Source organism: Bactrocera dorsalis, chromosome 5 (assembly GCF_023373825.1).
Source record: "Bactrocera dorsalis isolate Fly_Bdor chromosome 5, ASM2337382v1, whole genome shotgun sequence".
Taxonomy (NCBI): Eukaryota; Metazoa; Arthropoda; class Insecta; order Diptera; family Tephritidae; genus Bactrocera; species Bactrocera dorsalis.
The window spans coordinates 24888594-24912595 of record NC_064307.1 but is presented as its reverse complement, the minus strand read 5'-3'; the positions used below and the strand labels follow the sequence as shown (position 1 = coordinate 24912595).

At 37.3% G+C, this 24002-nt stretch overlaps 1 protein-coding gene across 1 annotated transcript in view; it reads right to left on the bottom strand.

Annotated features, from left to right (window-relative positions):
• The window catches only part of LOC105224878 (uncharacterized), a 51753-nt gene extending 50571 nt beyond the window's left edge, over positions 1–1182 (bottom strand). Inside the window, exon 1 of the mRNA XM_011203105.4 lies at positions 180–1182. Within this exon, the coding sequence (XP_011201407.2) occupies positions 180–215 (36 nt within the window). The 5' untranslated portion in view covers positions 216–1182. The remainder of the gene's footprint in view (positions 1–179) is intronic.
• Between the last annotated feature and the right edge of the window lie 22820 nt (positions 1183–24002).

Below are 24002 nucleotides of genomic sequence, written 5' to 3'. Positions count from 1 at the left end.
AATATTTTTTAAAAATAATTTTTTAATTGAAGCATACTTTTATCAGCACACACACACACACACATGCATATAAGTATTACTAGCACTATTAAAATTAACTACACATGACTTATAGCGCATCTCATTGCATAAGCGTTTTTATAACAGCTTACAAATTAGAGCCATTCATCACTACTCACCGCCAACACCGTAAGCATCCAACAATTCAGCCACATTTCGAAACTTTTCGATTTCAAACACTGCTTTCTTGCAATATAATGCAATGCAACACTTTTATGATAACTTCCGTGTGTTTTGTTAAAACGTAAATTCAATTTCTTTTGTAATTTTTGCAATCAAATACTTCTTTTTCTTTCAATTTTAAATACTTTTCCACGTTTGCTTGCTGCTGGCGCTTTGTTTTGGGAATTTTTAAATTAAAAACTCTTTTCAAGTGCAACGGAAATAACGTAAAGCCAAGCCGATTGCGCCCATAAAATGATAGGTGAAAAAGAAAAGTGAAAACAACAACAACGTTGCAACGTAAACTGCTTCAAGCACGCAACTTGCAACACCAGTCGCGAGGCGTTTAATTACCCGCTCGACGCGCCGCGCGATAAAGAAAGCCAAATGCAAAAATCTATAAAGCGAATTCACGTAATTTTCGCAAATTTATCGTTTTTCATACACAACCAGATTGGCGTACAATGCGTTTAGCGCGTTTCCGTTTATGCTTTTGACTTATGCGCGCGCGTACGCTCGCACACACACCGACACAGTTTAAATTTATGTAAGCGCAGTGACTGCAATGCAACTTGTTGTTATTTTTGTATGTTTCGTTTCTTTACAATCAATCACTTTTGCTTATTGCTGCGCGCGCAGTGACACTTTGAAAACTGAAGCAAAAGTTCAAAACTTGAGCAAGGCGAGTTACGCCAGCGCGCTCACTAACTAATTGGCTCAAACGCTTCGCATGCGCTTGCGATAGCGCTACTCTCTCTGCGCGCGTTTTCACTCACTGCACTGAGCTCAAGCACTCAACAAGTGTAACTTTTGTGTTTGTGTTTTGGCTGCCACAAGGCGCGTTCGTACGTTATATTTTCGCGTAGTTCGCTTCACTTTATTACAGCGCCAGAGCGCGTCGCTTATTGCATTCACACGTCCGTCAACGAAGCTGGCCAAAACGCCACTAAAAGCCGAGCTAGACAATATTGAGTTTAAAACTGAAAGCCAGCAAGCGCTGTATCGATCGCGCAGCAGCAAGGCGGTGGCGGCACGGCGTCGCGGCAAAAGCAGCAAAGCGCCACACAAGCCGTGCGCCGCCAGCTTTGCTGTAACGTCATGCGATACTCCACATAATCGCATCGCGTCGAGATTGTGGGTGTTTGCGGTGTCTAATTCGAAGCGCGCAGCGGCGGCGCGTCATGTGCTGTTGTTGTGCGCGCCGCTGGCGCTGTGCAAAATGATTGTAGCCCTTAGGCTGCATGAGCTCCCCATGATAGGCATCTCTTGAGCTGTCAAAGTTATTGAGTTGTCGCGCCAAAATCAATTTTTATATTTTGCCAAGGTTATTGCTTCTTTTAGAAATGCCGATGGTTCGATAATGTTTGGCCTAAATTATTAGAAACTTTCGCCAAATCTCAGTAAATTTCATAATAATTATAATAGTCATATGAAAGGTATTTGAACAATTTAAGCTATTTTTTTATAAGACAAAATTGCCGACCTGAAATTACTTGCTGTGTCAATTTAATTAATGTCTACAGATGGTGCTTGAGATTCCAAGTGCACTTGATGGTATAAATGTCGCTTAAAGACTAAAGCATATATGTATATAGCAATGAGGACAATAATTATATTCCATAAACTGAGAAACATTAGGGAAATATAGTGCTTTAAATGGGTTCAAAAATATGCTCTAAGTATTATCTGGGTGGTGTAATATTCATTCACACAGCGAGAACTTTTTGACGAAAAGCTGGACAGCAAATCCCATGAGCATTATAATCAGTAATCATTCTTCAACGCTGGAAGAAGTTCTTTATTTCGGTTATGTTTATACAAAAATTCAGACTCTTCATGGCAGCGTAGTATAAAGGTGGGTGGACCCTTAATTTTTGTTATATCAAAGAAAAAATGAAATACTAAAAAACTGGTATTGTGTTTCTCAACAAAGCCTCATTTTGTTTAATACGCTTGAGCCAGCGATAATCGAACTTCTTTAATTTTTCTGAAAATCTTTCTTTCTGGAAATCGTCAAAATTTTACGCATTCGATACGCACCCACTCTGTCCGCTGGTGAGTTTTTTATTTTAGAAACGAAATGAAGCTTTACGAAACCAAATTTGGTGAAAACGGCGAATGAGGCAGCTGTTCACGCTCTTATTCATTTAATTCGACTATGGCTGTGGTGGAGATATAAACCGATGCGTTGTCATGATGAAAAAACAATCTGAAAGAACAATTCTGCAATTCGGCATCTAATCTGGCCAATAATTTGGGATAGTACAGTCTTTTGATAGTTTTGCCTTTTTCCGGATAGTCGATGTAGATCCCAAAAAACCATCACCTTTGTGGTAGATAAGGCGATGAAGTGCACTATTTCAACTGTTTCTTAGTCTCTGCTGAGTAGCATCAGATCTATGGCTCAACGTTGGTTATGACACGCCACTGAAATTTTTTCGGATTTCGCTTAAAAAGCATCACACACTGCTGTTAAACAATCTCACGATTGCGCTTGTTATCTTAAGCGTTCAAGTACGGCACCCATCGCAATGACAGGTTTCTCATCCACTTAGATTCCTACAATTCGATGGTGATTCGAATGTAATTTGGACACTATCGTCTAGAAGAAATCGTAAAGCGCTTTATAACAACTATCTAGAAAACAGCAAGGTGATCTAGTTTCTGATGCCCAGAGCATACTAAAATTATAGATGAAACACTTCTCCAGCCTGCTGAATGGCAGTGAAAGCATAACATCAGGAGATGGTGAACCCGAGTCCCCAATCGATGAAGATGGAGCAGACATCTGCGCCAATTACCGTGGGATAAGTCTCCTAAACATTGCATATAAGGATCTATCGAGTGTGTTGTGTGAACATTGGAATCTTTATTGATCACCGCAAAACTAATACGACTGTGTAAACTGACATTGAGCAATACCAAAAGCTTCAATACCAAAGGAGGTTTCAGACAAACTAATTGAGAAACTAATTCGAGCGGCAGAACTTAATTGAGCAGGTATAATCTTCTATAAGAGTGTACAGTCGTCGCACTTGGCTCTCACATTACTGTTGTCAGTCATAACTTTGAATTCATAGTTTAATTAGTCTATTTTGGAACCAGAATTAACACCAACGTCAGCTTAGAAATCCAATGCAGAATACCTCTTGCCAACAGGTGCTACTTCGAACAAAGTAGGCAATTGAAAAGTAAAGTCCTCTTTCGGCGAACAAAAACAAAACTCTATAAGCCCCCCTTTATTCCCGTTCTGCTATATGGTTCAGAGGCATGGCAACATCTGATGAGTCAGCGTAACGAGGTTTCGAGAGAAAGGTTTTGTGGATTACTAATGGTTCTGTGCGCATTGGTACGATGGAACGATTAGCTGTACGAGTTATACGACGATATTGACAGTTCAAAGAAGTCCGACGAAAAAAGAACGACTGGTTCGCTGTTGAAGAAGAAGATAACAACGGCGCTAAAGAGCTAAAAGCTGAAGCTAATTGCACTTAATCGTAAGCTCTGAATTCTCTTTTAAGGAAGGAGAGGATATATTTTACGATACTTTGCTCTCAAGCGGACGGTACCAGCTATAAGGACAGTCGGATTTGAGTATCCGAAATGAACTTCATAGCACCATTCCACAAATTACTTCAGAAATGTTTTAGGCGCTACAACAACAACAACAACAGCTATAATGAGTGAAATTAAAGAATATCTTATCCTATGCTAAAACAGACCAAGTGAGGAAGTCTTCAACTTGAATTAATTTGCCATTAGCAGCTTCAGAAGGAGCGGCCGATTAGCCAAGCCTTCTTATAGAGTTTCAGTATCAACAAAGCAGAAATAGATATTTACAGATTATTATTTTGAAGGTCTTTCATAACATTTTCATTGGTATCCCGCGCACCAAATAATATTCGAGCATTCACAACGAACTGAACTAGATTCCATTTCTTTTATTTTTCGGATTTCTTAGGCAGCAAAAAATGTGTAGGTCGCCCTTGTTGCAACAATAGCTGGCTTTCGTTATATAAATTGGAATAAGCGATTAAACCATTATCGACTATGAACTTGCATTACAAAGCTTTAGGAGTAGCATTCAGTGAGCAATCATTGGCGCTTGCACCGTCCACCGTCACCGTTGCGTAGGCGTCTCTGCATATCCACCGCTAATTTGAATTCATGTTTTTTCTATTTTTCTACGCGCAGGCGCACAGATAATATATATACTTTGCTTGCAGCAGCTGCGGCCGTTGCTAGATGACTGCTGCTCACTCAGCCTTGAAATTGTGCGCCGACTCGCTTTGGCGCCAAAACTTCGCTTTTATTCAAAAGAAGTTAAAAATCATTAAAATAAAGACAATTTTTTCCGACAGTTCCATTCAGTTCGTGCGTTTTTCTACTGTTTGGGCGAATTCGATGGAGAACAGAAATATTTACATGTGCACGCACACACACACCAATTTACAAATAGACATTTCTGTTGGACACGCATTGCTCCGCGGCACACTGTGTGCCATGTTGAACAATGGAGCTTGTCGTTGACTTTGTGGCTTGCAGTTTTCAATTGTTGGCATTTTGTTGTTGTTTTCAGTTTTCTCAAGCCGAAAAGTCGAACCTTTGGCCGCGTGTGGGCGTGTTTTGTGCGCAAATACCTTAACACTGGCGCAAAGTCAAAAACATAATTACAAGTGAAGATTGCTGTTGGCGATAATGGAGGCTTGCGGAACTAGCGAGCTCTCTGAGTGTGCGTGTATGCGTGTGTGTGCGTGCTGGTTGAACAATGCCCTGCGGCTTCTTATGTCTAGCGCTGAATTAGGGCGAAAATTAGCCGCACAAACACTTGTTGAGCAATTGAAAAACTGAAATTGAAAGTGCAATGCATTCAGAGCAAGAAATCCAAGAAATGGGAGTTGTCAAGGTTACACGCCCAATGGCTAGGTTATACTAATATATATTGCTATATATTACAAAAATTAACACCTCAAAAATATTATTGCGAAATTTGCAAAAAAAAATTATAATTGTCTACGTAATTTGTGTTTCGATTTTTCAAGTGTTTACACATATTTTCAACGAGTCTCTATTTAATTATTTGTTCAGTTGATTAATTACACACCTAATGTGGATATGGCAGTATGCGCCAAACAATGGTGAAATACCCAGATTTTCATTAATTACTTCATTACACTTCTTATTATTTGAGAAACACATTTAAAGCATATTTACGAAGTGGCATAAGCTCGAGTTTAATTTTTGGTATTTAAGAAGCTCTGAGTTTTAGATTAAGTGTTTATGAAAAACGTTCAAAATTTTCACTTGGGTGTTCAAGAAACTCTGAGTTTATGGTATAGGTCCATGTATAACTGTTAAACATTTTTAATGAGATTTAATGAGTTTAAGAAATCCTGAATTTTATTTTTGGTGGTTTTATTGTTGTTTAAGGGGTTACATGGGTCGTTTAAGGAGTTACCTCGGTTAAAAAACAGTCCTTTCTCAACAATTTTTTTCTTACATAAAAAATTAAATATTTTATTAGAATTTTTTATTGTTACAAACATACACTATTAACAAAGAAATTTGAAATGTAATTTGAAAAACAATATTCTAAACTCGGCCATTGCGACGCCATTCCCGATGACCCCTCGGAAAAATTATGAGCCTGCGTTGGCAGGATAACTCCTTGCAGAATCATCTAAAGTGAAAAAAACTTTAACTTAGAACTTGAAGGAAGGAAAAAATATTGAAAATTTGGATTTTTGACATACATTTTTACAAAAAAAAATTAAAATTTCAGTGAGTATTACGCGAATATTTTTTTCAAATAGGTGTAATCGAAAAAATCCTTCATCCACGTCTTTGTATCTCCAAGATCTGCGTAAAATTTCATGAAGATCGGTTTAGTAGTTCTTGATAAATCTTGCCAACCGACTTCAGAAACACAGTTTCGAGAAAAAGGTGTTTAAAGACGGCGCACTTAGCCTGGCTTGCCTCGAGCGCACAAGTTCTCAAGGCTGTACCTTCGAAACTATTACTCGCATCAACTTAAAAATTTATTACAATATTCTATAGGTGTTGTAGAATTTAATAAGATAATAAGAAAATATTTTTTTTAACCCGTAAACCCATGTAACCCCTTAAAAAACTTTGTTTTTTGGCCTTTGGAGCAGGTGTCAGATTTTCTCATGTCACCTACATGAATTTTCATAACCTAAGCAACAATAAAACTTATTTTTAATATCTAAGAATTGACAAAAACATTCAGCTACTCTCGGTGAGGTGTTTAACAATTTCTGTGTTCAAGATTTATATCGGTATTCTGCTTGTCACGATTGTCGCATGTCTCTAATTGTCACAATGGTAATTTAGTGACTCTGTTAGTCAGGATGTGTCATTTTGGTATTCTGGCAGATACAGTATAGTAGTATACTGTATAGTAGTACCTCCCTACCATCTCATCAAATTTGACTCGGACTGATCTATTTAAAGTACGCGCGCTAACTGAATCGTTAAATTTTTTCCTGATAAAACTTTTTTGTCTTTGCTCCATATGTCCTTTAGTGTGTATTTGATAGCTATTTGCTTACAACACGAAAAGTTTGTCTGACAATTTATACCATAGAAAAAATGTAACAACGAGTTTGCTTGAAATGTTGCATTTCCAATGGAATCACTGCTGTGTAATTGTTGAAAACGGTGCAGAAGTATTTTAGGGAGTCTACTTTATCGTGAACACAAGTATTTAAGTGGCACGAAACAATCATTGAAGGTCGCGAAGTAATCGAAAACAGGCAATTCACATTCGAGTCATTCTCAGTGAATGACGATAATATCGAACAAGTTAAATAGTGCTGGAAAATTTTCATGTTGGTATGAGAGAGATAGCCGAGGGTTGCCTCTCTTATGGATCGGCTTTTCATTGTTTCATTAGCTCTTAGATATGCATCAAACGCATCTTTACTGTGACGGGACGTAGAACTATTCAGCAATCTAGCGAATGGCACTCCAAAAATAATCTGAAACCCAAAAAAACCACGTCAAAGTTTGTCAAAAATCAAAGTAGTTCATCGTTCAGCGTGATAGACCGTTTAATTTATAGAACGAAAGATGAAATGGTCAATAAGTAATAGTACTTGGCTATTTTGAGGTATCTACGCGAAGTAGTTCATCGTAAACGATCTGATTTGCTTGCAGAAAATTAATTTGTTTTTCACCACGATAATTCGCCATCACATTGTACAAGGTGTGTTCCAAAGTAAACAGGACTTTTTGAATCTAGCGATCTCTGGTGGCGCCTTTATGTCGACTGATGTGTTAGAATCTGCTATCTTTATCGATTGTCCAGTGAGAATTTCATGACATTTCATTGATTGGAAGTGAAGTTATTGCGTTTTAAATGTCAATATTTGTGTTATCGATGCGAAAATGAGCTTCGAACAAAGAAAAAATTGTTTTAAAATTGGTAAAACATTTACCGAAACATTTCAAATGATGAAACAAGTTTATGGCGATGATTTCCTACCCCGTAGCAGAGTGCACGAGTGGTTTCAACGTTTTCAAAGTGGTTCTGGGGACATAAATGACGATCGACATGTGAGTTAATCAAAATCCGTGATTACTAGAAATTCTATCGAAATTGTGCGTGAATTCATCAAGAATCAGAAGAAATCATCACTGAAATTCATAGACATGGAATTGAACAACTCCAAATCGTCGATTTATCGAATTTTGATCGAACATTTCGGCTTACGAAAGGTGTGTGCCCGGTTTGTTCCGCACAAATTGACTGACACTAAAAATTGCTCAAAATTCAACATTCGATTCGACGCTTGTGACCGATTACATTTTAATCATTAACCACTCCCGGTATTCACCTGATATGGCACCGTGCGGCTTCTTCCTCATGGCATTTTCCCATGAAAGGAAAGCGTTATGCAAACGTAGAGGCCATTCAAAAGGCTTGCACCGGCATACTGGCGGCCATACCGGCCAACGAGCTAAAACACTCGTTCGACATACTTTTGGACCGTGCAAAAAGCTGTATTGAAGCAGAAGGAGACTATTTTGAATAAAATAAATTGATTTTGCCGAAAAAATCATTTGTTCTGCTTTTCTTTTTAAGTCCTGTTTACTTTGGAACGCACCCTGTAATATGAATTTGACTGATTTTTTGCCACAACTCGAAATGAGAGCCATTGGTTAGCAACCGTATACGCAAGGTTTAGCTTCCTGCGAATATTTGTATATTTCTGAAACTAAAAAATTCACTTCGAGTAATGTGCCATGAGTCCATTGAAGCTATTAAAAACCCCTCGCTGAAGGCCTATTTTGAAGGCGATAAGTAACATTGACAGTTAGTCCAGTTTAGTTTTATATATAATATATGTATATTAAATTACGGACGATTTAAAATGAATCTCTTAATGACATAGAAATATTTGGAATATATTGAACAGTTTCTGCATCAGCCTTTGGCTCTCATATTCGATTCGGTTGGAATGTTTTAGTTGAGAGGCACGCTGCGCTCACGGCAGCAAAAATGAAGAGATATTATTCTAACAAAAAAAAAATACTTATTTTTTTGCCAATTAAAATATATGTATATCTTAATTCTAATTCATTATTGTGTTGTATAATGCCATCATTCTTACTGAAAACATACAAAACATAACGTCTCTGCTATTGGTGGTGGGTGCGCATTCTGTTTTGCCCAGAGCTAATTGTCTACAAGGAAATTGCCGCGCAGTATTTGTCACTCCCTCAGCCGGATTGTTTTAGCTCAGCTAATTAAGTGCAAATTTTCGTTTTTTTATTTTATTTTTTCAAATAAATTTGTTGCGCTTAAAGCCTGCCTCTGTTCATTGTGCTTACATAAAATGATTGTGAGTTCTTTATTGACAGCTTTTTATGGTAAAAGCCATGTGGGCTGCCAGTCTAAGAATGAAATATAATTAATCAAAATATTGCGGGGAAAAGTTATGCTTAAAATGGTATTGCAAAAGTGGCAAATCGCAGAATTAAAAATATTGAAGTTGATATATTTGAATTTTTTAGCACCATATTAATACGCGTATGGCCTGAATTGTAATTTTTCAACATTAAAATATAATTTAATTTATCATTATTATATAGACAACTAATTAGAAAGATCAATTGTGCTGATTTCATGACAATAAAATTTGGGCAAAGGAAATTTGCACAACCTCAATGTTAAAAATTCAAAGAAAATATTCTATCGAAAAAGTCTACATACATATTTATAAAAATATTTGTACGATTATTTTATAATTATTTTATAATTAATGCTTTTAACTCAAACAGTGAGCAATGTGTTATTCATTTTTTTGAATTGGACTGTACAAGTGTTTATAAGAACTACATATAAGCTACAACTAGATTTACATAAAATCTGTTTCATTAGCTTCGATATCAGATGATCATACGAGTAGATGATGATTTCGTTCGTTTTGTAGCGATCCTCTTAATGACTTCACCCCTCACTTCCCCCCTTTCGCACAAAATACCGTACAATACCTTGGCGTCTTGGATATGCGGCTTGGTCGTTGAGCTGGTTGGCCAGGTCTTACATATGATTTTTCGCATTTGGGATTGTCGTAATAGATCAATTTTTCATCATCAGCCACAATCCGATGTAGAAACTAATTTTTTTAATAGAGACCTTAATGATATGCAAAATACGTTTTGAAATGGTTGCTTGAATGATTGCCAAATAACTTGAATCCACTTGTAGCTGAGACTTAGCAAAAGACTAGAGACTAAACAAAAGATAGAACAGGAATCCCGTGAATCTACTCCGAAGAATACGAATTGATTACCTTGTGAAGGGTAAAATGGTCATACAGATCTTTTCTTACTGAAATCCCGAAAAATTACCCACACTACGAACTACCTATCCATTGTATTACACACATTTAGCCTTATTTACCTTTTTGGTTTCGAAATTTAAAAAACGATCTATCAACAAAAATATGAGTTGAAAGGGAAACCAATAAACTCCAAAGCGAACCTGTCTGAAGGAGGGATAACTACAAAATAAATAGATAGAAAATTGAGGCTTTGCACTGCGACCTATGGTCTATTGTGTCCTCTTCTCTATCACATATGGTTACAAAGATTCAAATATGGTCACAAGATCCTAAACTATTCCAGTAGATTGCTGGAAGCGACTGAGGTGACGTGATCCCTGTCTACGTAGATGAAACATAAGTCCTTGACCCTTATTCTACAAATTACTGGGCAATCTAGAACTAGGTGTTCTTAAGTTTTCTGTCCCATGTCGCAAAACTGGCAGTTTGCGCAAGAGATTATGCCCATGTTTGAAAGTGCTTCCTGGGCCTGCAGTGCCCTGTGTAGAGTGCGACAAGAAGGCGGAATTCGGCTCGGAGAAGGTTGATCATTTCTTTCAACCTTGCAGGGTTGTACCCTTCCAGGTTGTCAGTGTAGTACCCCTTTATGTCTCGGCACCCAGATCAGGTTTACACGATTGCAAACTGATAGGCGGTTCGGCCTTCCTATACACTCCTCCACTAAAATCAATCCGACCTCATAAGCTGAGTATAGCGATGCGCTGGCTGCGATAGTTGCAGCAGAGATTGATATCTGCACACAGATATATAGAAAAGACTTCTGCTTGAAAGATGCTCGGAAAACATCCCATTTGTATGGATAGTTTAGTATGCGGCTCGGCAATGACTGCACCAATACCTTCCAGTTTTTACGAGCCGTCAGTGTACCACTTGATAATGGTGCCCTCAGTAGTAGGTCAAGCATGGAATGACTCTACTCCGCTAGTAACTCTAAACTTCTTTGTAAAGTTTACTTTCTTCGTAACCCTGTCCCTTGGAAGAAGGGCCAGTGGTATGTCTTATCCTAGGGGCTTCATTTGCTGAGACGACATTATCTTCCCTTTGCCAAATCACTCTGCTGTCATGAGCAGCATGGTATATATGTTTCACTACCTGTTTGATCACTAGATGCAGCGGTATGAGCTCCAGCATGACTTCAAGTGCTGCGGTTTGGTAATTGCGTATTGCCCCAAAGCGCAGACACAGGCGAGCCTTTGCAGCTCTTGAAGTCCAACTGACAGACTGCGTTGCCTTAGATGCCCAAGCAACCGCTCCATAAGTGACAATAGGCCTTACAATCATGGTACACACCCTTCTGATGATGCCTGGCTGCAGCCTCTGTATCTGCCGGCTAGGCATCTGCATATCATGAGAGCATTGCTGGCCTTTGGACAGCATTAATTCAACGTGGCTATTCTACCGTAGAGTTGAGTCTAACGTGAAGCCAAGGACTTTAACCTCTTTCGACACCACGAACTCCCTGCCACCGAGTGTTACGAGCCTAAAGTCTGGAAGAGATCTTTGCTTTGTAAAAGATAGATAGAAGTGGGAGTGGTTATATTGGAGTGGTATGGTTGTACAATATAATATTCGACTCCAAGCGAATTCATTTTCAAACTCGTATACATATATACATATTATTTATATCCGAAGCTACCTCACTTCCTCATATGTTAAGGAAATTTGCATAGATTTGAGGACTGATTTCGTTAAATCGAATTAAAAATTCATTACAACGCACTGACAGCCGAAATTAGGCGAACGCGGAAATATGCGCCGCGACTAGTGTTGTAAAATGTTAAAAAGAGACCATATGTATGTATATATTTTCTTAAATATATTTATATATATTTTATCAAAATAAGTACGACATTAAGTGAGTCAACAAATATGTGCATATACACGAGTACATACACTCTGTTACATGTGTATTATCTATGTGTTGCCAAAAATACAAAAACAATTTATGTATAGGTTTAGTACATGCATCTGTATGTATGTATGTATGTGGGCACCACAATCGTTTAGCACGTACATTTAGTGACTCAAATTCGAATTTCAAAACAGAGCTAAAACATGACACGCTCACATAGCAAGGCATAACATAGGGATACAATTTAACAGTTTTCAATTGTATTTAGTCTGAACACATAAACACACACACACACACACTTGGAAAGTAATAATACACAATTTAAAAACGAAATGCGCTCGAAGCGAGTGCCGAACGTAGAATTGTGTAATCGAAAGAAATTATGCTGGTAAGTGACAGCCCCAGTCGTGGCCGCAGACAAGCCGGCTGGCATAATTAGTGCGCAGCCAACCCCAAATGGGGGCCAATTGAATAAGCGTTGACCAAAATGCGCAAACACGTCGATATGTTTATGGCACTGGCGCGGTTTGTTGTTGTTATTATTATCGTTGTTGTTGTTGCACTTGTTGCTTTTGCTATTGCTTACGCGCTTACGTCGACGCTGAGAATGCGATCGCCAAATCGCTACCGGCTTGCATATCTCACCTTAACGCCAGTCCACCACACTTGGACTCCCCGCCCGTCTGCAGGCGCCAATAGCCGATCGCCGGCTACGTTTCGCCGCCAGTTGGCACACACGCCGCTGACTTACTTTATTTTTGCGCTTCATTTATATGTACATCCAACTGTTTCGTTATTTACAACTTTGCTTTCTTTGCATTTATTTGCCTCCGTATTTTGTATGGTTTGCACCAACAACAACAACAACAACAGCAATAACTTGTTGCAATGCTCATATTTGGCAGCTTGTTTGGGTTCGTTTACACATGTCACTGGTGTGTGAATGTATGTATGTGGGGGGGCATGTAAATATGCGCTTTGTTGTTGTAATTGCACGTGCGTTGCAAGTTGATCCACTGCCGCGATCTGAGATTATTAGCGTAATTTATGGCGAGTGTATGGCGGGTGGACTATGCAAGCTTTTGGCAAATATTCATACGAGTGCAATAAACCAAGTGAAATGAGCATTAATTGGGGTTTAAGATCAATGGATCAGATCGTTGATAAGTTGGGAAGTTTTATTGTTTGTATATTCTTACTGAATATTAGAACACGATACAATTTTTAATTAAAGTTATATGATCTGATTGACCTTCCATCTGACTGTGTGAACAATAAGCGATCAGTGACTTGTAGTGGGTTTCATTAGCTTCAGAGTACCCCAGCTATAGCCTTCCATAAAATTACTGTTTTATCTTCTGTCTGGAGGTCTCGATCAATTCTATAATTTTAGGATCAGGGTAGCAGAAGATATACAACTCCGAGGCACAGTCTCCTTATAAAGTTGAACATTCACTCGGATAGCAGAGTGGCAAAACTGGTATTGAACTCGCCTCAAGTATAGTTAGCGTTCTGCAAGCAGAGGAGGCTGACATTAAGGCAGCAGTAAATATATTGCTCCGTATTGCAGCCTCTTTGAGTGAGGCAAGCATTCACTTTGCCAGCGTTCAGTTAGTATGAGTGTCTGACCTCAAAGCTGAGAGAACAACCTTGCCTCGATTACATCGAATTGGGAACGAGTTGGGTCTCTGCTGTCCTTTTGGGCTCAAGCCATGAACCCCTGAACCCCGCGTGAGCTTAGAAAATGCTGGTCAAAACTTGCGCCTGTGCGATTATGAAATCCTTATGGACTGATGCGAAACGAAAGAGATTCATTGTAGTTTTCACTTTGTCGCCATTGTAGGCTATCTTTCTGGCCAATAGGCATACATGCGTAAAACTGAATATTTTTTCGTACGCTATCTTCAAAGTTATTTGAAGAAAGTGGAATTATACTGGCGTTTTCCCCTTTATTGCCCAGCTTTTGTAAGACTTGAAACATTTCGGCAGTCATATTTTCGGTGAACCTGGCGAAATAACCGGAATTGATATTAGGCGCCTCAACAGATTTGTGCCATGCTCAGCTGCCCAAGTGCGATCCGTTTTTGGACCGACCTTTTAACTAGATGTAACCTAACGTAACTTTGAGATCTCTGTGGTTCAAAGTGAAACGGAAGAGCTCCATGGAACTACTTTCTCTCCACAAAAGGGCTTAAACCAGAAACCGTCCAATGAATATATGCATAGAGGTTAGAAATGTTGAGGAATGCGACGCACAAACTAATTGAAACATTTTGGATGACATTCCCTCAATGAAAGCGACTGATTATCCGGAATCTACTATACATATATTAGCCACCAGAACAGCTTTATAATAGACTTAAATAATACATGACATTCTATTGAACTATATTTGGGAGTTTTTGAAACAAAAGTAATGATGGGATTCCCATGACCTTCGATTTTGTAGTGTTAACTAGCTCAAGATCCAAGACCAAGAGTACTCGAAGTTGAGTCTCTACTTTCAGAAAGTGGCATTTTTAAACACACTTGCTTTGGAACTCTTAAAATCAGTTACTCAAATATACGAGCTCTTACCTTCAACCTGGCAATTTCAAAAAGAACTTAAGAACATTTTGAAAATTCGAAAACTGAGTTTTCCAATTATCACTTTGCAGTTGACAACTGGTGAAAAAGGTCTATAAAAAACATACGTTGTATATTTTCCTGAAAATTTGGGTGACTTTAGTATCACTGACAAGACAATATACAATTTCTTTTTTAAATTTTCCACGTCGTTCTTGCTGGGTATGGCTGAATGCAGGTACTTGCAAAAATAGTGACGTCTTGACCATATATTGAATATTAACTTAGAAAATCGCCCGAGGCTGTTTGCTCTTTTCATTGGAAGTGATTTTTTACGGGGCGGGTCCCAAATACAACCCAGCGCACAACCCTGGGGAAGGATATTTCGCCTTCTGATTTTAGCTCGCCTTCAAACGGGTGTTTTGGCTACCTAGAAGATACTTGGTCCAAGAACGAAAGTCGTGAGCTGCTTAAGCCATATGTAAAAGAATCGTTACAGTCGATGAAACGATGAGATTTACCAGCGAGCGGAAGCAGAGGAAGTCTTGCATACCGTTGGAAACACCAGATGGAGAGGAACCTGGCTGCACTTGGTACCTCCAATTGGTGCCAAATAGCGAAAAGGAAGAACGACTGGCGCTCTGTTGAAAATTCGACTATAATCACGTAAGCGGTGTCTATGCAGATAAAGAAGAATAAGAAGAATTTAGAAAGTCTGATATCAAATTCGTAATCAGCGAAAACCGAAAACCCTCGAATAACAAGTTTCAAGCAAATTGCAAACAAATGTTTTTTGAAGTTCGAAAAAATAATGAGGTGATGTGGAAAAACGGACTTTGGATTCGTGTTCAGCGACCACAAAAATATGTGTTACATCAGGTTTGGTGAAAAGAAACCCTCATTTTCTTGTGGACATGTGTAATTGACGTATTTGGAGGACTCTTTGCGAATAACAAATTTTTTGCAGACTGTAGCCGAAGCCCTTGTAAATTCTTCTAGAGATATACATACATATACAAAATAGATTACATGTAGTGGTTGAAACCGAAATTAAGCCGAAATTCGATCACACGATCTTCACATTCGATTAAGCTACAGCTAAACAGCCTATATATACAATGGATTACAATATACGCATTTCAATGTAAATTATTTTCACTACCAAAACATCACACCCTAATGCACCGAAAATATAGATATTTGAGCATAAGTGAAGTCTACGCCCACACTCTTATAGTACAATGACCAGAAGACATAACGCCTTTTAGGTGTTTTTAAAGCTCATCTCGAACACAAATTCAACTTGCCAAGCGCTCTTCAGACCATTTAAGCTCGGCACTTACAAGCAGCGACACAATTTCACTTGACCTACGCTAATAAATTGTTTTAGACAAATTTGGAGAAAATGTGAAAACAGGAAAACAACTTCATGTGTGAAAAAATTGTAGATTTTTTGTGAAAAAAATAGAAATAAAAATAAAACTTAATAGTAAAATGAGAGGAGCGACTAAATTTATAAATGGCGGCATCCAAAACAGAAGTTCGCTGAACTGCAAACATGACAAACAGAATTCAAAAGGTCAAAAATAATAATAAAAATATTTTAAAATTTTGTGCGAATAAATAAAAATAAATGCAAATAATGTTAATATATTTTTAAAAACACAATAACAAAAACCATAAACAGAAATTGTTGAAATAAATTAACATTTTTGTAATACGCAAACAATAAGAACAACAATAGCAAATTAAAAGTATTTACAATAAACAAAAAAAAAACAATAACAACAAAATTTAATATTTTTTTTTTTAAATTTGTAAACAATAAAAACAAAAGCATCTGTAATAGCTTGGATAATTTTTCTTAATGCGCAAAACAACAACAAAAGGCGTTATGGCATGCACTATTCATTAAACAATACATTTAAATACCTCATTAAAATTTTTGTTTTATTCGAAGCGATTAGTTTGATTTAGTAAATAAAGAATTAGGCACACAATAACAAAGAAGAAGAAAGCCGTTAAAGAATACATACATAATTTAATTTATTAGGTAAAATATTGCATTGAGGCGACGACCAAAAGAGAATTGGCACATAAACAAACGAAAAACAAAAGAAAAAAAGCAACAACAAATCATAGTTATCAATGACATCAATTTATAAAACGAAAATAAGTAGAAAACCCGATAGCATCGCTTCTTTCAGCCTCGCTGTCAACTAAATCGTGCGTCTCCAACTAAAATTAGTTATTGCCGAAAAGGCAAGGCATCTGCAACAGCTTAGCGTGCTCATTTCCTAGAAAGTCATCGAACTTTCTCTGTGCTCCTAAACAGTTTTGCATAAAAAATCTCTCCAAATTAAATTAAAATCTGCAGAACAAAGCTCCATTTTTTATTGAAATCTAAAGAATTCAGCTTCTGGATTTCAACTGTCTTCCCAAAGGCAACAATACATCTATAAAGTCCATTGCTGCAGCTAAGCTTTCAACTGAGAAATGCTCTGCTAATAATAACTGTAAAAATTTACATAAAACTAATTTGTTTAGGTTTGGAGTTTGAAAAGTATTTAATTGCCCATTGCTTTGACACTGAAATTAGTCAGCTGCTGATTTGCTAATTAATTGTTTGGCGTCATGCTGAGCGACCTTGACTTTGCATATTTCTCTATAGGCGAAATGAAATGGTTGTCAATTCGTATTCATATAATGTATAAAATGCATACAAAGTTTTCCAAACTCCATTTCATCGAACAGCTGATCAAATTTGATTCGAAAAAAAAAATTTAAAAGTTTTTTGAAGAACCTTCTTTGATAGTAGCCTTCCTTGGATCGTAAAAATTGGCCGTGCACCACTCACTTGTCCATTGACTTCAGTTAACTGAGCTTAACATCGAAAAAAAAAATCTAAGAAATAGTATTTAAAAATCGCGTTTTAAGTAATGGACTATGTTCTTATATGGTCTATGGCAATTTTCGGCTAACATTTTGAGTCTTTCGTATCAATCATCCTTCATCAATCATCATTCAGCCTTATTCGGATTGACTCCCAGTGACTTTTTGCTAATTCCGAGCTGTAAGTATCTGTTTCAGGAAATTAGCGTTGAGTGAATTTAGGTCGTCATGAAGAGGAATCATGCGAAGCAAATAACAGCTTGGGCGATTACTTTAGTAAGAATTGATGGAGACGGAAATAATAGAAAGTCGAGTGTATTTTAGATGATCTCTGATTTATATAATGCTTCTTCGGCCTAAATAGCGAATAAGATCTTAGAAAAGCAAGTACAAAACTGAGGTGCTAGTACGGATATATAGAGACAGGCGGGTGGAGACACAGACGGACAGACAAACGGACTCTTGGATGTTACAAACATCGTGTCAAACTTAATCAACAGGGTATTCAGGGTATAAACAGAAAATGGAAGAACTTGGCTTGACGTATCTCCTACGTCAATTTTTTTGTTGTTGAGACATTTGAAGCGCTTTGGTTTAACCAACTTTAGTTATTATTAGTGAACAACATAAATATACCTTTATCGTCCAGTCTATGTTTAGTTGGCATACAAAATTAATTAGTATTGTGGCTTAGATAATAGAATACCATCCCAGTCTCAAAAGAAGTTTTATCTCGGACTGAAGGGTTCTTAACCACCCCTCCTCCTCTTATTATAGATTCATTAGCTTTAGTTTGAACGGCGTATATACAGCTAATTAACCTGTAAAGAACTATATAAACACAGATTGGTATCTTTGCTCACCTCTTCCGGTCTCTTAAGGTTGCGACTCAGAGCTCACATCCATTGCGATTGATGAGTATGTCTAGGAACCACTTTTGAAACTTCATGCTTTCTGAAAATTCAGTAAGGCAGCACTTGATAGACATCGTTACTATCAGAAATGGTATCTCCAAGTAGAAGACTGTTCAGTAAAGTCTCCAAAAGCGGTTCTTGGGGCGGCGGTGACTGGCGGTATTAGATAGAAAAGTTATATTAAAGCCGAAAATAAAGAAGGACAAGTTAGTTTAATGACGATTCTTCTTCGAATCCTCAAGGTTTAGGGCATTCTCGCTAAAAAGTCTACTTGTATGCGTTATCTTAGAAATGAGGATGGAGTCTGAATTTCGAGTAGCATTAAAACTACTCCTTGACACAGAAGATATGCCCCTTGGAGGATTTCAGGAGAAGGAAGGACATTCTGGACGAACGCTACTTCACATGTAAAATCATTCAAACCATTCAGGTCCATGGACGGACATGGATTCAGGACATAGGACGGTAAAACCATTGTCACGGCGTTGGACGGCCTCCATATACGCGAACTGTGTTAGGCCACATTCCCGAGTCTTCATTCATCCCGTACTTTCTGGCCGATTGGACAGTTTTTAGCTTCTTTGCAGCAAGATAACCGAATGAACTCCACTATTTCACTATTGAAGTTCCTTGAAGCGAACTATAAAAACCCTTGTCAAATCATTCCCATGTCAGTCGGATCTACGTGACCGGAGCAGAATGTCATTCCTCCCAACTATTCGGGAAATATCTTTTACAACTACATCAGCTACAGCAGCAACAAAAAAGTGTTGACCTACAAAAAAGATGCGTAATACTTTTCAAATCTCCGTAATCGAATTATTTGTTACTACTAGATTTTCCTGCAGGGGTTGTTAATCATATATAATATACATATGTACATATATATAAAAGCGTTCTTAAAATCAACACATATAAATATGTATGTGATTTTCTAAAGAGGTCATTCGCCTACGCTCAGCATATATGTACATACATAGGCATATGTGTCGCTACATATGTGCATATATAAATATACATACATATGTACATATATAAGTATGCATGCGAGGCAGCTTCTTTGCGGAGAAAAAAAGTTAAAGTGACGAATAAATTGTAATAACGTTTTTTTTTTGTTATTTTGTTTACTGCTTTTTGCCTACAGATTTTCCATGCAATCATGAATTTCGTGCAGTCAATCAAATTGGTCGAGTAAAAGTGAGAACAAACAAACAAACGTCGCTTGCATGTTAATTAGGCGACTCAATATGCGAGTGTACATATGTATGTATGTATGTATGTGTGGGTGTCATTCTAAAACTCGCGTAAACTTCAGTTGAGTCAGGGAACTGGCCGTTGGAAAAAATCACGAATTCATAAATTAACCCAACATTTGGGTAGAAGAGAGTGCTCAACCCATAACCTTGAACTCCACTACAAAAAAACACACAAAAAGCAACAACAACAACATAGTTGAGGCGCGTAACTCCACAAAACAAAGACCACAAGACAATTGAGCGATAATAAACTGGTCAGAATAATCACAAATACAATAAAATTGATTGAATTGAATTGAATGCGCAATAAATCCAATAAATCGTAAGAAATCGCCATAAAACTCATTTCCAAACACAAAATAAAAAAAAATAATAATAATACATACATTCAACAACTTTAGGTGCAGCAGAGAGAGGCATTGCTAGACACAAAACAAAAAAAAAAATTATAATATTAAAATAAAATATATTAAAAAATTAAATAAAAATAAAAGAAAAATTTTACTTTATCTTTAACTTTATTTTAATTGGCAGCTATACATTGGATAGTCGAAAAAGTCTTTTCGTATTTCTTATCAAACTTCAACTTATTTTTTTTATATTTATAATGAACCAAATATGTACTATTTTGGTCCACCACTTGTTGCCATTTTTCCGCAAGAGACATTATTTCATCAGTGTAAAACTTTTCTGGTTTCTCGGCGAAAAACTGCGGCAAGTAATTTTCACAGGCTTCTCTTGAAGCCAACTTTACTCCAATTAGGGAGTTCTGTATTAACCGAAACAAATGGTAGTTCGATGGTGCAAGGTCAGGGCTATATGTTGAATGCATCAAAACTTCCCAGCCAAGCTCTCCCAGTTTTTGCCGAGTCATGTTTAGCGTTGTCCTGATGGAAGACGAAGCCCTTTCTGTTGATCAGTTCTGACCGTTTTTTTCGATTGCTTGCTTCAATCTCATCAGTTGTTGACATTAAGATATAGAATCAATCGTTCGACCAGGCTGGAGTAGCTAATAGTGCATGATTCCTTTCCAATCCCACCAAACACTCAGCACAACCTTTCGTGGCGTCAATCTTGGCCTTGCGACTATTTATTGAGTTTCACCACGCTTGAAGCATGGGTTTTTCGCAAGTTATTGTTGTATTTGATCCACTTTTCGTCTCCTGTTACCATTCGCTTCAGAAATGGTGCGATTCCATTTCGTTTCAGCTAAGAATCGCAGATGTTAATTCGGTCCATTAAATTTTTCACAAACAATTCATGTGATACCCAAACATCGAGATTCTTTTTGTAGCCAGCCGTTTTTAAATGTTTCAAAACCGTTTGATGATGATTTTTTTTTTACAAAAATTTCAGAATTTCTTCATTTCTGAACAGCTGTAATTTTTTTCAATTTCCCCAAATTTAACTTTTTTTGGTTAAATGAAGCTTAAAATCTCAACTTTCCAACCCTATATGGTATGACACAATGCGATTGGTAGCACTGGAGATATACGACTGCAACGACATCTATTGACAAAATACGAAAAGACTTTTTCGACTACCCAATATTATAGTAGTCCGATTTGAATAAGATCTTCGGAGACCAGATCTCGTACAAGGATAATAATTTGTGCCAAATTTCATCAAGAAATCTTCTCATATGGATAAGTTTTCCATACAGGAACTTAATTTTGCTCGATGAGTTTGTACAGCTACTATATGCTATAGTAATCCGATATCGGTGGTTCCGACAAATGCGCAACTTTTTGGAGAGAAAACAACTTGTGCAAAATTTCAGATCGGTCGGCAAACTGTTTACACCCCATTCAGGGTATAAAAAATACATTTTTCTTTAATTCCACTAAGAAGGCTGGTAAAGCTCAATTTAAGACCTCAATGTCCGTTGACCGCCAAATAGCCACAAAGTATTATTTTGCAACCCCTGAGTCATAGCAACTTAAGCGGAACTTTATTTAATTTTTTTCAATAATCACTTTAAACTCATAATCTGCTATAAATACAACAAAAAATACACATACATAACTACACTATTAACAACATCTGTTAGCTTTTAAGTAGCCAACAAAGTACATGTATGTATGTAAATTGTCCATAACTGCGCGTAGGTATTAATTTTTAATTCAACTATTAATTTTGTATATTTTTCCACGACAAAAACACGCTCAAGCAAAAAGCTGCGTTCAAAATCCAACACGCTTAAGACGCGGCGCCCTGATTTGCTTAGTAATGGCGCGCCCACACACGCACCTCGACGGAGCCAACCACTCCACCACACTTTGTCTGCTTAATTCTTATTCATTTCCGATATTCTTAATTCTTTTGCTGTTGTTTCAAAAGCGCATTACTACTTAAACCCATAAGTACTATTTACAATGTTTTTCTCATTTTTGCAGACACCGTTGTTTTTTTGCGCTAGATCCCGTTCTTATTCTTTCTGAAATGCTAGAAAGCGTCCGGTGACATTTTATCGTCGGCGTTGCTGCGTTGGCGTAATCTCTCAACACTGCTGAGCTGTTGGACACTTTTTGATCGTCGATATCAGTGTGGCTGTCGACACGTTTATGTGCTCGTACACTTAAAGGGTTAACCATTTTGTAGTTTTCAGTGTTAAAAATAAATAGTTTAAGACTATCTGAGGTTTCGCATTGTGAAAGAAGAAAAACCGTCAACTTCCCCGAAGCCTTAAATAGCCTCCCGATGTCTTACGTCTAAGTCCACACTCATAGTGTAAAGCCCAAACATTTCATTGGAGGACAACCCAGACTCTGTAATGACGGTTTTTGAATATATAAGACACAACCTTTTTTTGATTTAGTAGACTTCAGTTTTTTTCACATTCAGCAGATCTAGGTAGTGTGTCTTCCATTACTTAAGTCTGTAAGTTAGTCTGCAAATCTTCTCTTTAATTTTTACTGCTATTTACCTCGAAGATGCAAGGGTCCAAAAAGGGGTTCGCATCGACTGGTCGGCGGAAAACACTTTTGGGGTTTACCACTTTTCGCTGCTAGGAATAATTAAACTACTAATAAGGCATACAGCTCAAATTGGCTGTCGATATTTCACACTTGATTTACACCAATATTAAAGATTACTCATACGCCAACGTGCACTCACATTACAGCCATTACAGTTTTTTCGTGTGTCAAATAAGTTTAACGTACCATATAATATACACAAAACGTACCATATAATGCATAAATAAACTTAAACGTAAAATACATCAATCAAACGGTGATTATTGCCTCGAAGTGAAAGCAATGCGAGATAATTAATGAGTCACAATTTGGGTGTGCATGTAGTCACGTGCCCAAATCTAACATATGGGGTTTGTAGGGCTGACTATGACATAAGAAATAAATCAATAACAAACATGTTTGAATAATTCAGATTTTCAATTATTTTCACTTTTTGTGTTATTTATGTGCATAAAATCCAAACTTCCGAGTTCAATACCAATGAGGATTTCAAACAGCGATTTATGCAATTTTACAAACTGATAAAGTATGTATATAAACGATAAGTATTTTTATACGTTTGCTATATTATACTAAAACTTCGATAAATCAATAACTAAATACGTCAGAGATATTAAATTTTACATGCAGGATGGCACAAGGGACTTTATAGAAGCCGATGTCAAAATTGGACAATAGGCGTAACTCCGCCCAAATTGTCTAAATCGAACTGGCACGGTTCAAGCCTCTAAGTACCGAATATGTGAACCGCTGTGCTTCTTGTTGACTTTCTACACAAAAAAAACGGTCATTGTGTGAGGTATAAGTATAAAAGTGAAGTTCTGAAATAATCCTTCCTGATAATAGTTTGAATAGGTTGAATCGGGTCAGTACTTTTCGTAGTGAGATATCTCACTGAAAATGAGAAAGCGTGTTTTACTAATAACTGTGAATAGAAACTCTATATAACTGATATCAGGATTTTCGAACATTCGGCTGACTTTACTCCATATAGTATTGACAAAAATAAATAAAACCTAGTCGATAATTTTCGTTTATTCTAATAAGTTTTATGCTGAATGACATAAAACTCACAAGGTCTTTCTCTGCTTAACCCCTCGGATGCTGTGTCGAGTACTTTCAGAGCTTTTCCATATGGACAACAAGACCTTTCCAGCGTAGACGCTGTCTCTTAATTCGCTGAACTATGTCAATGTCTTCGTATATACCGTACAGCTCTGCACCAAATAGCAGGACGGTGGTGAAGAGTGACTTTTAGAGTTTGATCTTTGTTCGTCGAGAGAGCACTTTACATCTCAATTGCCTACTCAGTTCGAAATCTTGTTGGCAAGAGTTATTCTGCGTTGGATTTCCAAGCTTTACATTGTTGGATTGCGTATTTCAAGAATTAATATAAAATCTTTGCATACAGGACAGACGTACCTCATTATTCTTGTATTCAGCGACGAAGT